Consider the following 26,192-nt stretch of genomic DNA (forward strand, 5'->3'; position numbering starts at 1 on the left):
TAAAGGGAAGAGGAATGGATGAAGATAGGCTTCGTTTGTAAAAGTCCCTTTTGGAACCAAATGGAGTGTTAGCTCTTTGCTGAAGCAGGTTTTCCTGTCTGTTTGTTGGGGACTGTGCAGCAATGATTAAACGATCTTTTACCATGTTAAGAATTCTTCTAAATATTATTTTAAGTATTCTCAGTTAAGTATGAGATCCAGATTACTTGTAGTAAGTTTTTTGTTTTTGTTTTGGTCTGGACTTGTGATTTCATTGGATCAGAATACTCATGTGGAAATTCCATCTTTGTAATTTATGGTCTTAGAGAGTTACTAGGAGGCCACTGAGAAGTTAAATGAGTTGCCCATGGCCACATAGTTAGTAGGTCATAGATGTAGAGATGAAAGGGATAATATCCTCATTTTACAGATGAGGAAACTAAGGCCCCAAGAAATGACTTGCTCTCTGCTCTTCTTGTCTGGCATCTGTCTACTTTGAACATTTGTTATGTATATATCATGCCCTCTAATTTTTGGTGTTCTCTAAGGCTGTATTCTTAGGTCCTCTCTTTTTTCTCTTTACTTTCTTTTTGACCTCATCAGCTCTCATGGGTTTCGTTACCATCTCTGTGCAGGTGATTCCTAGAACTATATATCTAATCCTAGTCTTTCTCCCATCACTGGCTACCTATTGGACATTTCAAACTGGATGTTCTACAGACATTTGAAAATACACAGCAAATCTCATTTTCTTCTCCCTCAAATCCTCCCTTCTATGAAATTTTTCTACTTTGACTGAAAGTGTCACCATCTTTCTGGTTTGCCAAGTTTGCAATCTTGACATAACAGACACCATTCAGCTACAAAATTTTGGTGTTTGTGCCCCCATAATATCTCAAGTCAAAAAACACGAAGATCTGTCCTGTTTACTGTTCCTCACGTATGACATCCCAGCCTCTAGCTTGGTGGGTTTGCATTGAGTATCCCTCATGCCTAGAATGCACTCTTTCCTCACATCTACCAACCTCCTAGAATCCCATGTTCCCTTCAATACTGAGCTTTTAAGCACCATCTTTTTTTTTTTAATGAAATTTTAAAAATTATGAACTTAAACACCAGAAAAGAGCATTTCCTTATACTCAGAATAAAAATAGAGGATTTTATGGGAAAATATGAATCTGCATTTCATACTGTTTGCTTTTTTAAAAAGTTCTCCTTTCAAAGTTGACCTGCTTATTTGTGCTTCCATCTGAATGTCCTTATGTCAACTTCTGTGCATCAAAAAAAAAAAGTTAAAAAACTATTACAATGGCCTTTTTTGGAACATCACTACTGCTAACCACCCTTCCTCTTCCCTCTCCCCTCCCATTTAAAAAAGCAAGAGAGAGAATGAAAGAAACACTTGTAACAAATAAACATTATCAAGCAAAATGAATTCATACAGCAAACCCTGACCCTGGCCATATCCAAAAGTGAATGTTCCTTCTGTGCTTTGTGTCCCCTCACCTCTCACCAGGTCACATGCTTCATCATACAACCTCTGAAGACATTGTTGGTTATTGATCTGATGAATTTTTAAGTCTTCCCAAGTTGCTTTTCATTGTGGTCTTGCGGTCCTTGTATAAACTCTTGTCCTGATTCCATTACTGGGCTTATAATCCCAGGAAGTCATTGATAAGAAAATCTTCATATACATCAAAATATTTACGGTTGCACTTTTTGTGATACCAAAGAATTGGAAACAAAGTAGATGCCTTTCTATTGAGGAATGCCTGAACAAATTGTGTAATGTAATGTGAGTCACACATGACTGAAAAATAAATAACAATATCTCACCCCCACATATCTCACATTCTCTCTATTCACATAAATGTAATGGAATAGTATTGTGCTCTAAGAAATTATGAATGTGATGAGTACAGAGAAGCATGGAAAGATCCGTATGAACTGAGGGAGTGAAGCAGAGTTAACAAAGCAACATACTTGTGTATTGTTGTTTAACTACAACAATATAAATAGAACAGCCACACACCGAAAAAAATCAGAAGTCAGTACAACAAAATTATAAAGATCAAGCATGACTTGAATGAAGCGGATAGACAAGGATACCTCCAACTCATCCTTTTGTGGAAGTAGGAGAACCACAGGTGTCACACATTACACATTTCAGACTTTTAAAATGTATTTGTTATTATTATTAATGATTTAATTGTGGTGATTTTATTTCCTCTTTAAAAAATACTCTTTGTAATATGGTCTGGCTCTCTGGGAGGGGAAGGGGAAGGCTACTTGGGGAAGACTAACATAACGAAAAAACACGGAAGACATCAATAAAAACTCATTTAAAAAAATAAATTGTTCTCCTGATTTTGTTAATTTCAGTCTGCATCAGTTTACACTTCCTAGGATTCTCTGAAATGATCTCTTTCGTCACTTCTTACGATACAATAATATTCTACTAAATAAATATATCCTGATTTCTTCAGCTGTTCCCCAACGATCAGACTAACAGACAATCTGTGGAACCTTTTAGATTATCTTTCTTTTCTTTCTCCCCTTTAATCTTCTCTTCAGGACCAATAAAGATTTGTGACTATTTTCTCCCTGGTATTATCTGACTTTTTAACCTCTCCCCTCCATTCCCATTTGTTTCCCTGTTGTGTTTGATGAATTTCTCCCCCAGATTGTTTGCTTGTGTGTGTGTGTTCAACTTTCCTTTGTCTGTTTTAGAAAGGAGTGAGGTTTATTAGATACTCACTTGCCCCACACCTTCCTCCATGTATTTACATCCTCATTTACCCCAAGGAAATAACAAGTTCTATCCCTTTCTTCCTCCTTTCTATACTAGTGTATTTCTCCTTTTATCTTACTTTTCTCTTTCCTCTTTTCCAGTCCTCAGAACAGAACCAGTCCACTCCCAGGATCCCTTCTTTCCTTGCTTCTGTCCTTCCTTCCTCCTTCCCTCCCTCCTTTCTCTTTCTTCCTTTCTTTTTTTCTTTCCTTCCTTCTTCCCTCCCTTCCTTCCTTCCTTCTTTCCTTCCTTCCTTGCCTTTGTAGACATTAAAGTTCTTTATGGACACTTATTTATACCCTATTACACTGTTAATCTTACATCATTAGAAATCTCCTTCCAGTTGCTCAAATAAATGTACTTAATTGAGTTTCTCTGAACTTTTGTTTCTATTCCAAACAGCTTGGGTCTTTTCGTGAGAAATGTTTGAAAATCTTCTGTTTCTTTCAAGGAACATTTCCTCTCCATCCCCCACTTCCCCACCTCTTCGCTGCTTTGGCCATGGTTTAGATTCAGCTCTTCAGGGTAACTTATTTTTGGTTGTAAACCTATCTCCTGCCTTTTTTGGAATATTACATTCCAAGATGTCCTCTTGTTTATATAGAAGAAGCTGCCAGGTCTTGGGTGATCCTGACTGTACTTATTAGTACTGAAATTGCTACTTTCTGGATGCTTATGGTGTTGTGGTTTGGTTTGGTTTGGTTTTTCAGTGTGAGAGCTCTGGCTTTGGCTGTCATTCCTGGGACTTTTCTTCTTGGGGTCCGTTTCAAGAAGTGATTGGTAGATTCTTTCCATCTTTGCCCTCTAATTTAAATAGATCTGGGCAATTTTCATGTATGACTTCTTAAAATATGTTGGATTTTTTAATCATGGTTTTCAAAGAGTCAAGTGTTTCTTAAATTATATTTCTTTGACCTGTTTTCCAGTTTGTTTTTTTATATCAGATACCTTAAATTTTCTTTTAATTTCCATTTCTAATATTTTAATCTTTCCATTTTTTTCCAGTATTGCTATCTCAAGGAGTCATTGATTACTTCTTGGTTTACTCTAGTTTTCAGAGATCCATTTCTTGGATAAAGTTTAACAGTTTGTCTTCTAAGCTACTTATTCACCTTCCAAGTTATTTATTTGCTTTCTACTTATTTTCTTTAGAATTTTTTTCATTTTTTATCTCTTGCTTAATTTCTTCCAAGTATTCATATAATCCTTGTTCAACATTCATTTATTTCTCCATTAAGTCTTTTCTTGCAGTTGTTACAGACTTATTCATTACTTCTTTTTAGGTATCTTTAGATTTGCAATAATTTTTGATGTTCACCATTTTCTTTGATTTACTTGTCTTTCCAAGCTTTATTTCTTGAACTGGGTCTTTGTGCCAGGATCAGGCTTTTGTCCCTTCTGTGTTTTTCAGTGGTGTGGTCAGCCCTAGTAGGGCTGTTCTCCACCTCCTTTAGGCCATCCTGGACCTTTGAGGTTTCAAATGCTGGATCTTCAAGGCCTTTTCTAGCATCCTAGGGCAGAGCATTAGGGCAGTCAGAGCTCCTAAACCTGGGCTGTTCTGGTCTGAGCACAGTGGCACTGCTGTCTATGCCCACTGACCTTCTCTGGGACTTTCTGACCACTCTAGGGTTTTCTCAGGGGAACTTTCCATTTTTGCTCTCTCTACAGCAGAATCCTAATTTTACAGGTTGCATATGCCACTGGTCTGGCCCTGGCTGTGTTGAGAGGCAATTCTGCACTGTCACCAACTTAGCTGGGAAGTTGAGATGGGGCTAGCAGAAGGGAGGGCCTTTCCAATTGCCTGTGGGCTTCTGTTTGAATTTCTGTGAATTTCTGATGTGGAAATCAGTTTTTAAAGTTGCTCATAGGATTTCTTAATCATTTGTCCTGGCATGAACTTCAGGGTTTACTGAAGTAGGTTCAGACAGTTCTCACATTATGTAAGTGGACCCTTCCACAGACCTCTACATAAAACAATTTTTCTGTCCACTCACCCACTTCATTTAGCCTATATGACAAAGGCAAACACAAAATAACGCCTTTCACAAGTCATAAATTATACTAAATGCAGACATGTTAAATAGTGGACCATGATAATAACTGAAAGGTAAAATTGATGTTAAAATATGTCCAGCACTGAATAGTAAAGTTAACATAGATATGCACTACGTTGCCTCTTCCCTACCCACTGCACAGAACCTTTATCACTAGTGATTGGCCTTCTTTTCTGAAGCCATCCAGAGGTATTTGGACAGTGGCTCCCTTTTTTTCCTTGTATATCCAATGACAGCTAGCAATATTATCCTTAAGTAGTCTGAACTTTTAAAAATCTTCAAGTTTCTGGACCCATCATTTCAATACAAGGAAAAAATTCACTTACCCGATGAAATGCTTCTGCCCTCTGTTTCATTGTGAACCTTTTTGGTTGGACCTTGGATTCCAGAGCTTTCCCTTTTTTCTGCAGTCTTTGTAGCTCACAGCTCAATCAGATTCTCTTTCCACAGTTCTCCAGGAGACTCAGTTAACTCCTCCACATCATTCTCATCCATCCACTTTGAGCTTCAACTCTCATGCTAATTTTACAGTCTTGTTACTTCTTTGAATAGTTTCATCTTTGTCAAATCCATGAAAATCTGGGAACAAACTGCAGGCACGCTTTTTTCAAACTCTTTTCATACATATTTCTGTTACATCTTCCCATGCCCTAGCTATATTCCAGATTGCATGTTGTTATAGGACTTTCAGAAATCCCTCAACGTCAAGTCCTTTTTTGGGTAAGTAGATGGTGCGGTGGATAGAATGCTGGCCCTGGAGTCAAGAGGAGCTGAATGACCTCAGAAATTTACTAGCAGTGTGACCCTGGGCAAGTCACTTAACCCTTTTTGCCTCAGTTTCTTTATCTGTAAAATGAGCTGGAGAAGGAAATGGCAAACCACTCCAGTATTTCTGCCAAGAAACCCCAAAATGGGGTCACAGAGAGTTGAACAAGAGTGAACAACAATAACTGTACTGAAAACTGTAATTTCCTGGCAAATGTAATTCTCAATCACTCCTTGAGCCATAAGTTGTAATAATGAGGTAGTGTTAGAAAAAAGGTAGACCACTTTTACATTTTCATTAAAATCATCTAGATGAGGAGCATGACCAGGGACATTATCCAAAATAAGTAGAATCTTGGAAGGAACTCTTATCGTTGCAAAACTTGGAGTTCAGGAATAAAGCAGTGCATATTCATTGTTCAAAGATGCTAAGGATGTATAACTTACATTGAATTATTTGCCTTCTCAATGAGGAGGGGTGGGGAAGGAGGAAGGGAGAGAATTCGAAACTCAAAGTTTTAAAAACAGAGGTTAAAATTGTTTTAAATGAAACGGGGAATACCAAGTAGATTTTTAAAAATGAGATTAAAAAAACAAAGATGGTTAGCAAAATAATACACAGGTAATGTTGCCTTGCTGGTTCCTTTCAATGCTCTGGGATTTTCTGAGTCCCACACAAGGACATGTTTTGAGTTTCAAGTCCCAGATACATTCCCTCCAAGCAGAAGAGTAACACTTTTTTAAAGTAATATGCATGCCCTAGAATAGTTTTTTCCTCCACCAAGATGTGGGTTGGAGATGGCATTCTTTGATAAAAAAAAAAAAAGGCTGGTTTTATCTACATAGGGACCTTCATCTATTATTTTTTTTTGTTGCAGGATTTCTGGAAGTTTCTTTGCTACTTGAATATTTGTACTATTAGCCTCTCCTGAGACTTGCACATTATGAAATCTTGAGTGATTTTAAAATAGTACAAACCAGCCACTGCTTGCTGTATATACCTATGTTCCTTCAGAGTACTTTACCTTTAAATCTTCAAAGGTGCTTTAGGCTTCGGCTTGAATTATCATCAAGCTTAAAAGAATATTCTTCTGAGTCTGGTCTTTTATCCCCATAGTTAATAATATCTCCATCTCTAGACTAGCACCTTCTCTTCGTTTCGACAGATAAATCACTGCCTTTTGTATGCTCCTTCAGGCAGCATCCTTCAATATGATGTCCACAGTCCACATCATAAGAACAAGTTCACACACTATCAGTGATAATTTTTGTCCTCCATATTTTCTAATTATTTTCATTTTCATTTCCAAGTTTATTGGCTTACACCTGTGAGATGATTCACTTTTCAAAACCCTCAAGAGCATGTTTACTGTCAACTATAGTGAAAATAGAAGGATCACTGTCAAATATAAGGAGAGACATTTCCCACCACCATTTATTCTGCCTCCATAGTACGGTATTTGTACAAGGAATTTCCATATTTTTTTGGGGGGGTGAAATGCGGATTTCTTTTAGAATTTTTAAAGTCGAATTTGTGTAATGCAAATTTATATAAAGTGAGGATTGTCTGTATTTGGAAACTGGGAGCATTGTTTCTAATTCAAGCAACCATCTTGGCCAGAAGTTAAGCATCTTCTACATGAAGCCTTAGCTGCTAGTGTCCTCCCTACCCAAAAACCATTGAATTTATTTTGCATATATTCCAGATATAGCTATTTATGTTTGCGTTGCTGCTCCTTGAATTCAGGATTGTTTTATTTTTGTCATTGTATCCCTAGAACTCAGCACAATGCCTGTCATATAGTCGGTGTTAAATATATCTTTTTCAATTGATTAACTGCCTAAGATCACACAGATAATAAGGAAATGGCATCCGAAGCAGAACTTCAGCCCAGGTCTTTCTGGCTTCAAGGGCCACTCTGTATCCACAATTTCTCTATTGTTTCTCATCCAGTAAATGCCATGAAATTTTATGACTGGACTCAGCTTTATTTGATCTTCAAGCAGTTGCTGAGGTCTCACATTTTGTTGTTAAACAATGGCAAGAGATTGGTAGAGATTCATAAGGCAAGAATCATAGAATTTTAGAGCAGGAAGAAACCTTAAAGTCTGTGTTATAGAAACAAGACTGACTTATCCAGGGGCAGAAATCTGATTAGAAGCAGAGCCAGGATTGGAATCCCAGATTTCTAAACCCAGTCCAGTGGGCTTTTATCTATTATCATATTGCCTTGCCTCTATGATTCACTGCCTCTCAATGTGACTAGATACCGACTACTTTTGTTCTCGTAATCTTGGAAAGATTGATGTGTGTTGGGGGAGTAGGGCTGAGGGAACAGATGCAGGTTGTCTCACAGGTTTCTGGGCAGATGTCTGATTACCTTCCAGGGTAGTTCTTTTTAAAGTGTCAGACAAAGGGAAATTAGTCAGAATCATATGGTATGTTAAAAGGGTATAGACACAGCATCTCACAAATGTGCCAGGGTAAGGTCCTAATGGCTACATGACGTAGACATAAGTCATACAGTCAAATTAGGTGAGTGTGGATTACCTGTCAGATCTATGGATAAAGGAAAAATTTATGACCAAATAAGAGATAAAGAGAATCCCAGGAAGTAAAATGGATAATTTTGATTACATTAAATTAAACAGTTCTTGGCACAAACAAAATCAGTGCAGCTGAGATTAGACAAAAAGTAGGAAACTGGGGAAATTTTTTTTGTGGCAGGTTTCTCTAATGAAGGACGCATTTCTCAAATATATAAGAAATTGCATCAGATTTATCAGGATATGAGTCATTTCTTGATTGACAAACAATGAATCAAAGAATATGAAAAGGCAGTTTTCGGAAGAAGAAATCAGAGCTACCTTCTTCTAGTCATACGGAAAAAATGCTCTAAATTTCTAGTGATTAAAGAAATGCAAATTAAAATAACTGAGGTACTACCTCACACCTATCAGACTGGCTAATATGGCAGAAAAGGAAAAATGTTGGAGGATATGGAAAAATGGGACACTAATGCACTCTTGGTGGAGATGTGAACTGATCCAGCTATTTTGAAGAGTAGTCTGGAACTATGCTCAAAGAGCTATAAAACTATGCATACCCTTTGATGTAGCTATACCACTACTAGGTTTATATGCCAAAAAGATCAGAGAAAAAGGAAAAGGACATATGTGTACAAAAATATTTATAGCAGCTCTTTTTGTGGTGGCCAAGAACTGGAAATTGAGGGGATACCCATCCATTGGGGAATGACTGAACAAGTTGTGGTATGTGATTGTGATGGAATACTTTTGGGCTATAAGAAATGATAAACAGGCTAATTTCAGAAAACCTGGAAAGACTTAAATGACTTCTTAAAAGTAAAGCAAACGGAACCTGGAGAAAATTGTACACGGTAACAGTAATATTGTAGTGATGCTCAGTTGTAAATGATGTACGTATTCTGATCAAGATAAGTCTTGCTATCCACCACCAGAGAAAGAGCTCGTGGAGTCTGAATGCTGATTAAAATGTAACTTTTTCATTTTTTTCTTGCTTTTTTTTTGTAATATGGCTAATATGGAAATGTTTTGCATGATTTCATATGTATAATTGATAGCACATTTCTTACCTTCTCAGTGGGTAGGGGGAATGGTGAGAGAGAGAATTTGGAGCTCACAATTTTTAGAAAATAAGTCTTTAAAAATAAGTAAATGATAAAATTTTAAAAAATAAAATAAAAGGGTACCTGGGGAGAGGAGATTTCTGGAATTTTCAGTTATAATTTGCCATCTTTTGCTTTTCAGTAGAATCATTTCCCTAGGAAAACTCAAGTGTGTGAATGTGGGTTAAAGTTTACCTTCGTTGTTCAAGCCTGTTGTGAATGCCTCTGTCTATTGTGTAGAGTAGGAAATGTAAGTAGGGAACAGATCTTCATTCACTGCCCATGAGTTTTCTCATTCAGAGTGTGTGGGGGAAATGATGTCCCAAGTCTCACAGTCCGAGGTCACTGCCAGCACTGCAGTTTTGATGCAAGTTCTCTGGGGTTTCAGTGCATTCGCTGTGAGAGCCGCTTCTTCTTGGGGATACAATGTGGCCTTTGTCACGGTGAGTGAGGTGTGTTTCAACGAATGTGTAATATGTAATATGCATTTTGAAAGTCTACCTGGAATACAATAATCCATTTGTTAAATGAGTAGCCTTTTGTTTTCTCCTGTGGGTGGTTTATATTTTTTCAGCAGTAGTGAAACATAGATAAACGTAGTCAGAGACTGGTTTTTCTTTTCAAAATGAGCTTTCGAAATGTAAGATTTTAAAGGGCCAGGTACTGACTCCAAAGGGAGTCACAAGGAAGACTTAGGGCTTTTTGCATTTCTGATATTTTTTGTTAACCTGGTGCAGGAAATGGGAGCATTCCTATGGCGAGCCATGCCTTTGCCAGACCTTTGCATAGCATAAAACATCTGGAGGTGTTTGTCTCTGTGACGTACTTAGTTTCAAGGGAGAATTTTGGAAATGAGTGTTTTTCATGTTAAAAGATGTGATAATTGGTTTAGCTTATGTTTTCCTTAGTTTTTTTAGTCTTATATACATATATACATGTACACACGTGTGTATGTATATATACTTTTCAATTAATTTCTTCTCAGTTTTGAAAGATTTGAAAAGATCGTTTTGAATGTTGTAAGATGTGAGAACTAATTTGCTGGGTGAGGGACTTACTCTTTGGAGGGGAGTTTAAATGCAGGAGATATAAAATGCAAAATTGCAGTTTAATGATAATAAATACTAGTTTGTTCTAGGAAAAGATGAAAAGCATTTAGTAATTTCTTTATGTCACGGAAGCCACATTTCTTTTAAAAGGGTTGTTTTGGGATCCTGACATCAGTACTTGAAAGAATTTCTTTTAAGGCTGTGTGACCCTTTAACTTCTGGAAAAGAAAAAGACTCTTCTCCAGTGGAGACACCAACTCCACCCTCAGCCCCTGCTCCTCACCCCCAGGTCCTGTTATTGTGGCAGAGATAGGTCAGATAATGTAAGAGCACATAAGGGGGAACATGGGAGAAACAGGAATGGAAAGCGAATTTGAAAATTTTTCTAATGATCTGTTGGATTAATCAGCTCCTGAGGGAGCATTTTGAAAGCTGGTAAATGAACAGTAAGTGGAGATAAGGTGAACTGTGGAAAGAAAAGCTAAAATATGAAATTGAATTTTCCGAATAACTTTTGATAGGAGAATAAATATTTCTGAGGAGCTACTGCTTTCTTGACCTCAGTTTTGCAGAATTCTAGCATGCACTTCAAGTTAGCACTAAGTGAACACATTTATTGTGAGACACATTGACTGTATCACATAGCCGTGTGGTGTTCCTGTGTCCTGTTCTTTATTTCTTCAGTATCGTGGGCCATGATGCACTGCGTGGGCAGAAGCACATAGAGTCACATTTCAATAAGATTTAGCTGGACAGATGAGATCGGAAGTAGTGGTACTTCTGTGTGTTATTGCTGAAATCCTTGGAAGTATTTCTTGGGTTTTTTTTTTCCATTTTATTATAGCAGAAAACCTCAGGTTTTGGTTTGTGTTTTGGCTGGAAAACAAGATATATTTTGGACAAGTGAAACTTTTTATTTTATTTTAAGCATTTTATTTTCATGGTAGCCTTTCTAAAAAACCCACTATGCTACTTTAACAAACAGAATTGAGTCAACAGAATTTGACCTTTTCTTTGTAATTCAATCATCATTTTTATAGCAAACTAGTGTATTGGGCTGTAATAGGCCATGCTTTTAAGAGCTTCCAGAGCTATCTTACTCTCTGTTGTTTTGCTTAATTCCTCTTAAATTGATAATTGTTCTAGTTACTTGGTGCCAATCTTGTTTCTTCTGTGGTTCCTGTCACTTTCTGCTATCTTACATTCCTCCAGCAGTAGCTTCCATGTTTCTCTGACCTCTGGAGTCAATGGAATCTCAATTTAACTCAACCAGCAGTGCTGGCCAATGAGAGTATTGCTTTCCTCTGGCCGTTGGACTGACTGATCTGTTAATGTTGTGTCTTATGTGGTCCATGATTGATTTTTCTTGGATTTTCATCGTTGACTTGAGTTTGGAGGCTTTCATAGACTCCATAGACTTTCTGAACTAGAAGCAGGATTGGAGGCCATCTAGCTACCCACACCACAACTTCTTTATGCCTGAAGAAACCAAAGCCCTGATAGATTAAATGACTTGCGTAAGGCCACACAGCTAATAAGCTGTAGAACTGAAATGTGAAATCAGTTCTTCTGAATCTGATTATTGGTGGGTTTTCTTTTTTTACTGCACCATGTTGCCTACTATCTTCTGTTTATCTGAAGTTTCCTACTGAGGCCTTTATCTTAATCCAAAGGTAGATCACATTCCAAGCTCTTGACCTCTGACAGTACTAGAAAAAGAATGAAGAGTAAAAGAAACTAATGTTTTTTTATTGGATTCAAGCTGTTTGGAGAGTTACTTTTAGGTTTAAAGTTATTCCAGTAGTATGAGTGTTAAATAGTTGAATCCTGGATGGGAGGAGGGGTTAAATGAAGAGGAAGAGGATGATGATGATGATGACGAAGAAAATTAGGCTTCCAATGGTTGGCTTCCAGGAAGAAATAGAAGACAAATTCCTCATGTTGCTTTGTAGAAGTGGGGGTCCATGGGAATGAAATGTTGCATATGATAATGTCAGAGTTTTTTTTAGGTGTTGACTGGTTTTGCCTGAACTTGTGATTTCATTCCACTTGCTAATACTGATCTACAATACCTCTGTTTTATAGTCCTAGAGAATTACATGGTGCCCTTGAGAGGTTAAATGATTTGCCCATGGTCCCATAATAGTATATTTTAGCATCAAGGCTTGAACCAGCTTTTGGCAGTAATAGCAAAGTTTGGTAGGGGGAAGGATTGGAGGGAAGATAATGAGTTCAGTTTTGGACATGTTGAGTTTAAGATATTTAGAGGATGTACAGTTTGAGATGTCCAAAATCTTCTATCCATGCTGAATCACAGATTAGGACTATTGCTGTTAATTGTCTGGCTTATTTTGTAAAAAAAAAAAAAAATGATAATACCTAAAGGGAATCAGAAAAAGCCTCCTAACTGGTCTCCTTCCACTCCAATCCATCCTCTACAGAGCTGCCAAAATTATTTTCCTACTACTCAATAAACTCCAAGGATAAACTATAAACTCCTCTGTTTGGCCTTAAAGCCCTTCACAGCCTGGCCTCAGCCTACATTTCTAAGCTTATTAACCATTACTCTCCTTCACACACACTGTAGTCTAGCCAAAGTGGGCCTGTTTGTTGACCCTCAAACATTACAGTATAATTTCTGTCTGCATGTCTTTGCATGGCTGAAGTCTATGACCAGATAGTTTCTACTGTGTGTGTGTGTGTGTGTGTGTGTGTGTGTGTATGTGTGTATGTGTGTGTGTGTATTTTATATATGTCTGTATCCTACGTAAACAAAAATTCTTTGGGGTCCTCTGTAAATTTTAAGAGTGTAAAGGAATCATAAGAACAAAAAGTTTGAGCATCACTGATTCTAGTTTAACCCTTTTATTCTGCAGATGAGGAAACTGAAACCCAGAGTAGTTAAGTCATTTGGCCAAGATCACACAGGAAGTGAATGATGGTGGTTTCTGTAATTTTATTTTCCTTTGGACTGGACTTGTGATTTTATTGGGGTAGTGAAGAACTCCCTCTACCAATGTAGATCAGCATCTTTTCTGTAACTTAATCTTAGATCATGCCTCAGACCCCTGGAGGAAAATTGACCGGCCTGATGTCACCTGGTCATTATGGGTCAGAGGGTCAAACCTCTTCTGATTCCAAAGTCTATTTACCTAGACCAGACTGCCTCTAGTGGATTTTTAAATCAAACCTTTATGAGAATAAAAGCTTACCGTATTCTACCTGTTTCCCTAACATTTTTTTTTTAGCATCACAGGCTGTAGATTTAGAGTTGGAAGGAATCTCAAAAGTCATTTAATTCAATTGTTTCATCTTATAGTTGAGGAAAATGAGATCCAGAGAGGTGAACTTTCCTAAGTGTCACATAAGTAACACGTAACTGAGCCAAGATTCACACCCAGGTTGTCTGACTCCAAATTCAGTGCACTTTCCATTTTGTGAGTGATGCATAATTAAGTGCAATTGTTTTCATTATTTTCTCTTTGTCTTACTACTCATTAATCTCTTACTAAAGGAATAAACTGATGAGTGATGCGGATTTTAGCTTTAGGGATTCGTTCTCCACTCCATTACTTACATCCACATATGCAGTTGTATTTTGTCAGTCAGAATTCTTTTATGTAATGATGTATTTACACCTTTCAGTTCTCGTGTTATCCAGTTCTCTGATTATATCATTAGCTTTGTCTTTTGCTAAATGCACTTTTCTATCATACCCTTCATTCCTCCTCAGTCTAATCCATTTGCTCCTAGATCTCCATCGTTTCTTATAATATGTGCTGTAGTGTTACTTTGATGACATGGTTTATTTATTTTGCAAAAAATAAAATGTTATTGATCTTTTGTTTTTACATTGCCTAAAATTCCCCTGTATCACACTGCCTTCATCCTCCCAGACAGTGATCTCATTTAACAAAGAATTTTTTTTAAAAAAGAAGAGGAAAATCAGTCAGCAAAATTGATACTACCTAGAAAAAAATTAACAGTACATGCAATGTTTCACTCCCATGGATATTCCTGAAACCGAGGAAAGACGAATCTTCTTCTTTGTGGCCTGTCTTATTCAAAACCTTGCAACATTGTTGTCATCGTGTATACCATTTTCCTGGCTCAGCTTCCTTCACTTTTTATTAACACATGTAATTTTTTCCAGTGTTCTATATTTATCATGTTTGTCATTTTTCTTATAGCATAGTAATATTCCATTATATTCATATACCCACAATTTGTTTAGCCATTCCCCAATCGATAGGTATCTACTTTATTTCCAGTTCTTTGCCACCACAAAAAGTACTGCTATAAATATTTTGATGTATAAGGAGCCTTTTTATCAATGGTACCCCTGGGGTATATGCCCTAAGATCTAACATATCCATCTTCAGTGTCTCCTCTGATCTTCAGTCTAGCACTTCTCATTGTCTACTGGACATTTTAAACTGAAGAGATGCTCTGTCGATATCTCAAACTCAACATTCCTAAAGCTGAATGAATGTATCTTCTCCCCCCTGCCCCCAACTCACCTTTCTTCCAATATTCCCTATTTCTATCAAAGACACAACCATTATTTCTGATCCCCCAATTTGTAATTTTGGTGTTATCCTTGGTTCCTCTTTCTCACTCTCCCAATCTGTAAACATCCAATAAGTTGCTGAATCTGTTTCTACCTCCAAAACATCTCTCTCGTCCGTTCCCTTCTTTCAGCCACCCCCTTAGTCCAAGTCATCATTACTTCTTGCCTAGAATGATTATTACACAGTCTTCCCTGCTTCAACTCTCCTCACTTTAGTGGTTTCCGTTTGTCTCTAGAAGAATATATAAACTCTTTTGTTTAGCTTATAAAGTTCTTCATGACCTGACCATAACCCCTTGTTTCCAGCATGGTTGAAGCTGGCCTTATCAGTGTTCCTGACACAAGGCTCTCCATCTCTTACCTCTGTAGTAGATAGTCTATACTTTTGTGCTAGCCTCTCCCCATGCCCACAGTACTCTCCCTCCTCACCTTTGCTACATAGAATCCCTAGATTTCCTCAAGATGTCGCAAGATTACCACCTTCTTCATGAAGCCTTTCCTTATTCTCTTAAGCTAATATCCTTCTTCTCAAACTACCTTGTGTTTATATCCAAAGAATATGTGATCATCCGTTGCTTAGAAGCATCACCATGTATTCCTATTTTTGCAGCCATCAGTCCTTATTTTGCTCTTGTAATGGTCTTTTGTACAGATACTGATCCTTCTACTTTTCCACAAGTTTTCCAATTTAGACTTGTTTTATTTTTTTTAAAAAAAAACCTATTATTATTAGGGTCATGTTTTATTCTGCAAAGTTATAGAGCAGATGGAGGAGTCATGGCCCCAGTGACTGAATTGTCCTTTCCAGAAATGCTGGTGTTAATTGGATTACTATTCCCTGAGATAGAAAGGAGAGGCAGATAGTGTGCATGGTGGTATGGGGGGCAGATGGGCAGAGTACCTCATTTCCCACTTTTACCAACAAGGGGAACAGTCTGCAGGGAGGAGGCAGAGAATGGAGTGTATCAGAATGGTAGGAAGATGGGCAAATAGAATGATGGTCACTGCAGTGCCTCATCTATTAAACAGGGATCCAGGAATAATAACTCTCACTTTGCTCAAAACAACCCTATCAGGGAGTTCAGGTATCACTGTGTCCATTTTACAGAATCTGGGGCTCGGAGAGGTAAAGTGACTTGCCCAAAGTCACACCCATAATAAGTCTGAGTGTGGACTCAAACCCAAGGATTTCCGTTTCCAGGACCAATGATATTCTTTACGTTATATCAGGTACCTCTTACCTACCCCATAGGCTTCTTACAAAGACCAGATTAAGTGTGTGAGATTGAGAACAGGCAGTATAAATGTTTAATTTTGATGAACTTCTCACAACATCACTTGATATGAGGAGTGGAGTACTGGAATGTCAGCAAACGGAATGCCATGAGCCTTGTGTCCCTCCCGCCCTCCACACCACCCTCTTAGGGAGACTAGAACCTTTGAAGAAATCCTAAAATGAATTCATTTATATTTATTTTAAATAGGAAACATTCCTAAATTTCTGCAGTTAGATTTTTATTGAAGGTGAATACCACCTTACAAAAGCATTATTCCTCTTTTTCCCTCTTTATCTGTGGCATTTATTTATCTGCTCTTTAGACTGGGAGAATACAGATGGGTTTAATTGGAAAGCATGTACTCTGGAATGAGCCAATCAGCTCTTAGCAGTTCACACTTGAAGAGGAGTCACTGAAATGTTGCTTCAACTCTAAGGTTAGGATCGGTTGGTTTAATGTTACCTCTGTTGTCCTGGTTTGTGCTTTAGCCTGATTTGTTTATTATTATCCCAATCCAAAGTGGTTTATCAAATTTATTCAAGAATATGCCCCCCCCCCCCAACCTGGACTAGTTAGCTGCCTGACCAGTTTGTTAGCAGCCTGTATCCCCAATCTAAAATGAGCCTGTGATGAAAGTCATTATGTTTAACAAAGACTAGCATAGGGTCTTTGTTAAGCATAGGGAAAGGCACAAAGGTAGGTTACTAGGAGAGAGGGATAAATTTCAGGTAGTCTGATTTGACAGAAGAAAAATTAAGTGAAATAAAACCCTCCTCTTCTTTTGCACTATCCTTTCACCTTGTCTCTCCCGTATTTGTGATAAGATATTCACCCCCTGTCAAAGTTTCTTTTGTCTGACTCTCTCCCTCTCTCTTTTCTTTTCTGTCTCCTCCCTCTTGCTTCCCCTCTTTCTTCATCTAGACTTGACCCACTGGTCCTAGGAAAGGATGTGATGGTCACTAGTAATATCTTGTTTTTTGGAATTTTTTGTTGTGCCCTCTATGGAGGGTTGCTATTTACTTTAAAAACTTTATATTAAAAGACTTCCCCCAACATGTTAAGGATAATTACCTCTGCTTTGGCATTCCTGATTTTGAATGTGGCTGGTTCATTTTCTGACAGAAGGGCAGGAACTTTTCTTTGGCCTAGCATATAATACCCTACTTTATGACCCCCTTATTGGGACAACTGGGGTTTATGAATATTGAGTTCTTTCTGAGAGGCATAAGTAAGAACTCAGTACTCACAATATTCTCTTACTACTAGATAGATTTTCCTGATTCCTAACTCAACTATTCATTCCTTAGGTCTGTGCATGGGGGAGTCATTTAGATATGATGGTCCATAGTGAAGGACTAATAGATTCAGGTGCCTCCTCTTCTCAGTATATAGAGTGAGTCTGCTTTGAATTGATTCCAACCTGGCACATTTAACCTAGCCTTGTAAGTAAGCACAGACCTGTCTCACCTAGTCTATTGGCTTCATTAAAAAAAAAGACTTTTATAGTAAAACATTTTGGGGGGAGGGTAATTTCAGACTCTTTTCTCCCCAGAGGAACAAATAAATGGAAAGTGCTGAGACCTATTGTGAAACAAGGAGGGTGATATATTGAAACTGATTGATTAAAGTAGGAGCCTGAAAGTTCAGAAGCCATGTATGGCAGACCGGAGAAATTGAGCAGTTAATTTACATTGCCTTGAACTTGCAGAAATTCACCTGTGGCAGAGGGAGGAAGCAAACAGCACCTGGGACTGAGGAGTGAAGAACCAACTCAGACTGGGCACCTGGGCTGGACTCCAGGCATTCCTGATGTAAGGTAGGATTGGCTTGTGATGTATTATCTCTGTTATTGTAAATCATTGTTGTTGGCTGCTGTGTTTTACAGGGTATGTGAGTAAAGAAAACCAATCCAGCCTGTGTGTAATTTTGTTGTTTTTCCTGTGGGCTGCCTTCTTCCACTGAGCTCATTAAAAAATGAAATTTGCATTCTCTTCTAAGTTATGATTCCCCGAGGGCTAATGTTTGAGGCTACTTTGTTGGGGCCCAGTCCTCTAACCTCCACCAATTCATCAACCTTTCTAGGCTTGGCTAGTGTTCTCTTCATATAAACACTATCTATTCTGTCTATAATATATATTACATATCATATGTATGTAAACGCTTTATATAAAGTGCTAGTTTCTTGAACCATGGAATCATAGATTTAGACCTAGAATGCGACTTAAAGATCTTATTACTCCCCCTCATTTTGCAGATGAGGGAACTGAGGTTCAGAGAAGGGAGGTGACTTGGTGGTGATAAGTACCAGAGGTGGCATTTGAAAGTAGGTCTTTCAACTCCAGTGTATTTTGCACTGATTCTGAAATGGCCATTTGCCCCACGTCTTTGTCCACACATCTCTAATACCTCACTCAGAACACTGAAGGTAGAGGGTCTTTAAACGCTCATGCTATCACTTTAACGGATGAAGGTTCAGGTATCAAGTTAATGTCATGGCCCCATTTTGTCCCTGTTCACCTTGACAGAAAGGGCTTAAAAGATGATTGATGTAAGATCCTAGAATATAGGCACCACAATCTTTTTACTGTGGGACATAAACAGTAACCAGGCAACGGACAGAAACTTGCTTTTATCAATGAAACACATGAAAGATTGTATCATCTTATGGAAAGATTCCTGGGCTTGAAGTGAGAAGACATGTGTTCCAACCAGTCTATGCTCATCGTAAAACAACCTACCTCACAGAGTTAGTATGAGGAAGTGCCTTTGTAAACCTTAAAAGTGCTATGTGTAAAGGTAAGTAGTTACAGTAACAATGTAATATGCATTTCACCTTCTGTGTCATCGTTACTTATTACAGGCAAACTGCTGTTTTCCTTTTCTCTGAAATGAAAAATATACTCAATTTTCATTCTGAGTTATCGCTAGCATTGGACTAGGTTTTAGAAGAACTAATTTCTTGTTTGTCCTCTGCACAACTCTGACCGTGGGCAAGTCATTGTATAGCCTCTGTACAATCAAAGTGCTGGATTATGTGGTCTTGGGCCTTTCTAGCTGCTAAAATAATTTATCACAGACATAAGGATTAATGAATAAATCAAGAATTTTAACTACTTTGAGAAAGTTACTTCATAAAAAGTGTAATAGTGTAGTTATTAGGAACATTGGTATTAACAGAACAGTTTTGAGTGAGTGTAATGCTGACTTAACTGATATCCAGAATTCAATTTGACTTTCTCTATTTTGCTTATGAAAAATTGAGCCAAAGCACGCAGATATGGAGAAGAGGAAGTTTTTGCTTCATCCTTTTTTTCATTAATCGTCTAAAATGTTCCAAATGAATTTAAGTTTATAACAGTAATAACATAGTAACAGTAAGTTTGGTTGACATTCAATGTAATATTTTTAGATTCATAGGTTTACTTACATATGTAACTTACATAATAGTAAATGCATTTATTTGACATATAACCCAGACCCTTGTTGTTTATTTTCTTTGGCTACCTGGAAGAATGGTGTATTTCATAACATGGATTCCAAGAGTGTTTATAGAAGGGATGTATTTTCAGTGAAGTATGGTAGAATGAATCCCATTTTTGTCATAAGAAATAGTTTTTTAGTGTTTTGATTCTGTGATTATTACCTTGAAAACTTTCTCCCCTCACCCTCCTTTTTAGGCTAAGTAATTTGTTGCATTTTGTACAGAAAGGAGTTATTCTGGATTCTTTTACAACCTCCACGCTTATTGATAACAAAGGTGACTTCTTACTGCCCAATTTCCATGAAAGATTGTTGGCTGTAGCTACACATCAAAGGACACTTTTTTATTGGGTCCATAATAGAGACTTACACCTCTGTCCAATGCTGATCTTCAACTAAACCCACAGAATCAGGGGAAAAGTGTGGGACTTATCCTCTCCCACTTCTGTAGTGCCATTTTATCATATATACCCAAATTCAGTTACTATAAAGTCATAGAGATTTAATGAGGGAATACATGTATTCAAAAAGAGAAAGGAGATTACTTTAAATGAGTCAGGGGATCCCATTATTCTTGACTGGAAAGGAAAAGATTTCACATAATAGAAAACACCCTTTGTAATAGGCATCATGCCCAGGAGTGGTGCTTAGATTCCAGATGGAGTTTTCTGATATATTTATTTAATCAGAATTTGCAGACTTTTGGATATCAGTTTACTTGGCAAAGGAATGTATAATGCTGTGAGAGAGACAGAGACTAAGTCTAACTGCCCTGCTATTTTTGTTGGTGACTCAGGTAAAGCAGAGACATTGATTTCATGCCTAGGTTGTGTGAGTACTTGACTAACTTCTTGCATAATGGTTTTGGTGTCTTTGATGCTGCTTGCAGTGCTTCGGGAACTTTAATCAGTCTAATGTATTTTGGTGCCTTTGCTGTACAAAGTATTCCATTTTAAGTTGACTAAAGTTGTAGAGGACTTAGAACTTTCCAGAGTCACATACATAGTTAGTAAGTGTGTGAGACCAGATTTGAACTCAGGAAGAGGAGTCTTCCTCAGTCTAGGCTCTGCACTCTATCCATTGAACCACCTAGCTGCCCCTAGAGGTTACCATAAATCGGCTTACTAAAAGTGCTTTCAAGTCCCAGACCTTTATTTCAACTTTGACATGGTATCAGAGTTTTATAGTTTGCTAATCTGAATCATTCAACACATTAAATGTCTTCATCCATCTTTGTAATAACTGTTTACTCTACCAAAATACAAACTGATATTTGATTATTTCACATAGAATAAGAAAAAGGAGAAACTAAGATTCCTAACTTTGGTTCTCTCCTAGACTAATGAAAAATAAGCAATCGGAGTTATTTAGGGAGGTTCCTTTTGGAACAGTGAAGGAGACTAAAAATTGCCAAAGGCAGGGATTAACTATCAAAGGTAAACAAGAGAAGAGAATTAGTATGAGATAATTCTCACTTATGGACATTTCTTTCTCTTCACTGCTAGCCTTGCCAAGGATCACTCTCCTTCTGCTGGCGGCTTGAACTATTCCAAACCCTGGCTCTGCTCATTGTTAAATAAATTCTTATAGGGTGAAGAATTTTTTTTATTCTGTTTTGGAGTTCAGTGTTCTTTTAAAAAAGAGCTTGCAGTTTTTCATCTGCATTTCTGCTTCATGGTTTCTGGCTGAAGTGAGTCACCATTGTTAACCTTTATATAAATGAAGGGAGAAGGAGAGTTGTTTGTGGCTTACAGTTGGCAGAATGAACCAGTGATCTCAGTAATAGAGGCTTTGCAAAGTTTACAAATCCAGATGAAAAGAAACATGGGAAATTACTTTGAGCATCACAGAACTGTAGAAATCTAGAGTTTGGAAGAGACTCTAGTGTTCACCTCCATCCCCCTCATTAGACATAATGACTTCCATAATTTTCAGTGTCCACTCAAGAAAGAAGATTTATTTTCATATACTTCTATTATCACAAACTGACAAGAACCAGAAAATTCCAGATTATCTCTGCCCTGGCCACTTCCCACAGTGAGGACAAAACTGTTTCTACTTGGTCAGTAATCTGTAACTCCCCTTCTCCCAAAAAATTTTTTGCCAAAACTAGAGTAAAGCTAAAGAACTTGCCCAGTCTAGCCCAGAGCTTTCTTGGAGAATCAGTTCCCTTAGAAGGTCAGTACTACTGGGGACCCCTCTGGCTCCATGTGCTCCTTCTGTCTCTGAGATCAGTTCTGGGCCAACTCCTTTTGGGTGAGATCATTTTTGGATCATCTGAGAATGGGATTCAATCTGCAGTCCTAGTTATTGGAAGTTGGCTAGTAGCAGATAGTTGGTGGCAGTGTTGATACTGCAATATCTAACACTGTGATTTTTGTATCTAGGTGTAAAGGTTTTTAGCAGCCAGATGGTACAGTGCATGTAGAGCTCTGGACCTGGAATCTGAAAGACTCATTTTCCTGCATTCGAATCTGACCTCAGAAACTGATTTGCTGTGTGACCCTGGGCAAGTCACTTAACTCTGTCTCACTTTTCTCATCTGTAAAATGAGTAGGAGAAGGAAATACAAACCACTCCAGTATCTGGAAAGAAAACTCCAAATGGGGTTGTGATGAGTCAAACACAAATATACAACAACAAAATAAAAGCTTTTATCTGGAAAGGGCCTCTAACTTTTATGTCACAGCATTTTACATCTGTTATATCATTTGACCTTCACAACAACTCTGAAGGGGTTAGGGATTATCACATATTTATAGATGAGACTGGGGAAGTGGGCAAATACCTTAAGGTCAAACTCAATTAAATAATCCTTTTATTAAACACTTACAACTTTCCAGATACTGTACTATCTGTGAAGGGGATATAGAGGCGAAAAAAAAAGTCCCTGCCAAAGAACTTACATTCAACTAGGAGGAAACATTATGTACAAAAATGAGTATGTATTACATATAGTCAAAATAATTTCAACAAGGGGAGAGCATTGGTGGCTGGGGGGAATCTGGAAGGTCTTTGTATAAGAGGTTTTGCTTAATTTGAACTTTGAAAGGGGCTAGGAATTCAAAGAAATAAGGAGAGAGAACATTCCAAGCATGGTGCACAGCTTCTGCAAAGGTGTGGAGATGGAGATGGAATGTTCCTAATAAGTAATATCAAGAAGGCCAGTTGTACTGGAATGTAAAGTACATAAGTGGGGATACTCTGAAGTCACTTCTTCAGATGCCAGAGGAGTTTGAATTTTATCCTGGAGGCAGTAGAGAGCCATTGGCCTGTCTTGAGCAAGGGGAGCTATGTGGGCAACCTTGCTATAGGAATATCAGTTTGGCATCTGTGCCAGGGAGGGCTTGGAGATAAATCCAGAACGGCACATCACCGAAGTGCACCAAATTGTTCCGAAGCCAAGGAAAGTTCTGGTTTATTTGTAAGTCTATACTCTTCCAACTTTTAAGGAATTGTGTATAGAGGTGGTGTTGTGATGGAACCTTGTAATCAATCAACCAATATTTATTTAGCACCTACTATGTGCCAGGTACTGAGTTATGTGTTACTGTCATAGATATGGCAGAAAATATCACAGACTTAACTCACCCATTGTGGTTTATTTCCTGTCAGTTAACAGAAGCATTTGGAGGAATATTCCCTTCTCACGTTATCTTTTTAGAAGGATATTTTGCATCCTCCTTACTGCAAGCCTGCATGTCCACTTGGGGCCTTTGGGTAAGGTTGCTAGCACATCTTTCCATTTTCTGCTTACTCTTGTGCAGAGTGCTGGCTAATTTTTATACCCAAAGAAACATTCTTGGAGGGAAAAAAAAAGTCTCCTTTTTTCTTTAAGAGACAGAAACAATCCATTACTATCTACAGCCAGGAATGATAAAATGCTAACTGACTTTGTGCCATGACATAATGGCTTCCCATTAGGACAGGAGTACATTGATTATTCCTCCCAAGTGTTTTGTCTATGGGACTCAGCTTCAGAAGCTCTCTAAATAACAAGGACCACCTGGAGAGCCTCTTAACTACATTTCTAGGGCATTTACAGGTAGGAAGTAAATTCACAGCTGAAGCGTTCAAAACCCATTATGACCAAGCTCCCTACTGCCTTTCTAGACTTCTTACATGTTACTCCCCAGCTCTGTACTCTTTGATCTGGTGACACTGGTTTCCTGGCTGTTCCACACACAAGATGCTCCGTCTCTAGGTTCTGGGCATTTTCTCTGACCATCCCCTATTCCTGGAATGCTTTCCCTCCTCCTACCTGATACTGACTTCCCTGGCTTCCTTTAAGTTCCAGCTTAAAATCCTTTTCTATTTTCTATTTATCCTGTATATAGTTTTGTCTATATTTGTTGGCGTGTTGTCTCCCCTATTAGACTGTAAGCTCCTTCACATCAGGGACTATCTTTTTCTGTCTCTTTTTTATATCCCCAGGGCTTAGAACAGTGCCCAGCACATAGAAGGCTCTTAATAAATGTTTACTGATTGATTGATTAGCCCAGGTCAACAGAACATTAAATAACTCATGGGTGATGTACATGACCACAGCCTGTCCCACCTATGTGCTGCTCAATTAACAGGCTTCCAGTGGGGCAGATCTTAGAGCACTGAACTTGGAGTCACAAAATCAGAGTTCAACCCAGGGCCCATCACTTTATTACCTCTATGTTGTTGTTCAGTCGTCTCAGCTGTGTCTTGATTCTCCATGACCCCATTTGGAGTTTTCTTGGCAAAGATTCTGGAGTAGTTTGCCATTCTCATCTCCAGCTCATTTTACAGACGAGGAAACTGAGGTAAACAGGGTCAAGTGACTTGCCCAGGGTCACAAAGCTAGTAAATGTCTGATGCTAGCTTTGCACTCAACTTTTCCTGATGACTTCAGGCCAGTGCTCTATCCATTGCACCACCTACCTACCTTTTCCTGCTATGTAAAATGAGGGGGTTAGATCAGATGACCCCTGAAGTCCCCTTCATTTCTAGATCTATGGTGTTAAGTAAGGGACTCATTATATACATAGGAGACCTAGAGTGATATATACTGAGTTTCTTGCATTCTTTTTTGAATGTGTAAGTGATGCTGGATTCCCTCCCACTCGCTGCCAGGCTTTGTGAATAATTCATTTATCTAAAGTAATCTCCAAGGGTGATTTGAATTTCGTAATGAATTTTGGGAGAGTTTGTATTTTATCTTAGAGGTAGTAGAGAGTCATTGGAGCTTCTTGATCAAGGAAATGATGTGGTCAGATCCTGTGCTCCAGCAAAAGTATTTTTTTCCTGTAAGGAGGATAATTTAAGAGAGGGAGGAGCCTGGAAACAGGGGGCCTAATTGGGAGGCAGTTATAGTCCTGATAAGAAGTGATAAGAGCCTTAATTTAAAATAAAGTCCATGTAAGGGGAGAAGAGGAGAAAGATGTGAAATATGTTATGGATGTAAGATGGGTAAGACTTGGCAGCTGATTGGATATGGGACAGTAAGAGTCAAAACTGATTCTTGAGGTTGTAAACTCAGGTGACAAGAAGTATGATGACATCTTTAACAGAAATAAAGTTTTGCAGGGAGAGGCACATTGGGGATGGGAATGAAGGGAGGGAGAATATGGATTCTGCTTTAGTTGAGCTTCCAATGCATAAGGGACATCCAGGTAGAGATGCATAACAAACCATTGGTGACTGCAGACTGGAGTATAGGGGAACGATTAGGACTGGAGCTATAGATTTGGAAGACATTCTGTGTAGAGATAATCTTTGAACCCAAAGGAACTGATAAAACCGTTGAGAGAGAAGGGCATAGACAGAGAAGAGAAATTCTGTTGGACTGAATTGGAGAAGGCAAGGTAATCAGTTGGTAAGTGCAGAAGCCAGATTACAGGGGTGAAGAAGTGTGAGGAGGGGGTGAAGTAGAGACAAGGAGTTTGTCTGTGAATGGGAGGAGAAATATAATATAATATCTCATGTCACATGCCAGGAATGTGTTCCCTCCTCACCTCCACCTCTTACAAATCCTTTTTCTTCATGCTCAGCCTAAACAGCACCCTCTACAGGAAGCTTTTAAAGATTCCTTTCTGCTCCCCCACTAGCTGTTAGTGTCTTTCCCCCAAAAATTACCTTGTCTTTATTTTGGATGTATACTTCAATACGTATCTTGGTATGGTGGATAAAGAGCTGCCCTTATAGCCAGGAAGACCTGGATTGAGGTCCTAGTCATAGACTGGCCTTGTGCCTCTGAGGAAATCACAACCTCCCTGTTCTCTTGTCAGTCTTTTAAGACTTTAAGTTCTAGAGGAGGTCCCAAGAGAATTTTCTTATCTGTAAGTTCTACAAACCAATGAACTCATAGGACCCATCCTCCATTCCTATATTTTTAATGTACTATAGTTACATGTGCTTATTCCAGCAATTAGAATGTAAATTTCTTATGGATAGGGACTGTCTCATTTTTGTTTTTGTATCCCCAGCACAGAGAATAGTATCTAGTATACAGTAGGTGCTTAATAAATGCTTATTGGTTGATCTTATAGAAGTGGCAATCAAAAAAAGTTTTGAAAGAATTGTTATTTTTAATAGTGTTTTATGTTTT

General features: G+C 38.1%; 1 protein-coding gene across 2 annotated transcripts in view; it reads left to right on the forward strand.

Moving 5' to 3' along the window:
* Positions 1-26,192, forward strand: part of LIMS1 (LIM zinc finger domain containing 1) — a 197,427-nt gene that overhangs the window by 19,536 nt on the left and 151,699 nt on the right. The window contains exons 1-2 of one of the 2 annotated variants that reach the window (XM_072621813.1): positions 9,357-9,682; positions 17,844-17,951. In XM_072621813.1, the coding sequence (XP_072477914.1) occupies positions 9,666-9,682; positions 17,844-17,951 (125 nt within the window). In that variant the 5' untranslated portion in view covers positions 9,357-9,665. Of the gene's footprint in view, positions 1-9,356; positions 9,683-17,843; positions 17,952-26,192 lie in introns of those variants that run through there. The other variant, XM_072621812.1, reaches the window with a different exon arrangement.

This window comes from Notamacropus eugenii, chromosome 6 (genome assembly GCF_028372415.1).
Source record: "Notamacropus eugenii isolate mMacEug1 chromosome 6, mMacEug1.pri_v2, whole genome shotgun sequence".
NCBI lineage: Eukaryota > Metazoa > Chordata > Mammalia > Diprotodontia > Macropodidae > Notamacropus > Notamacropus eugenii.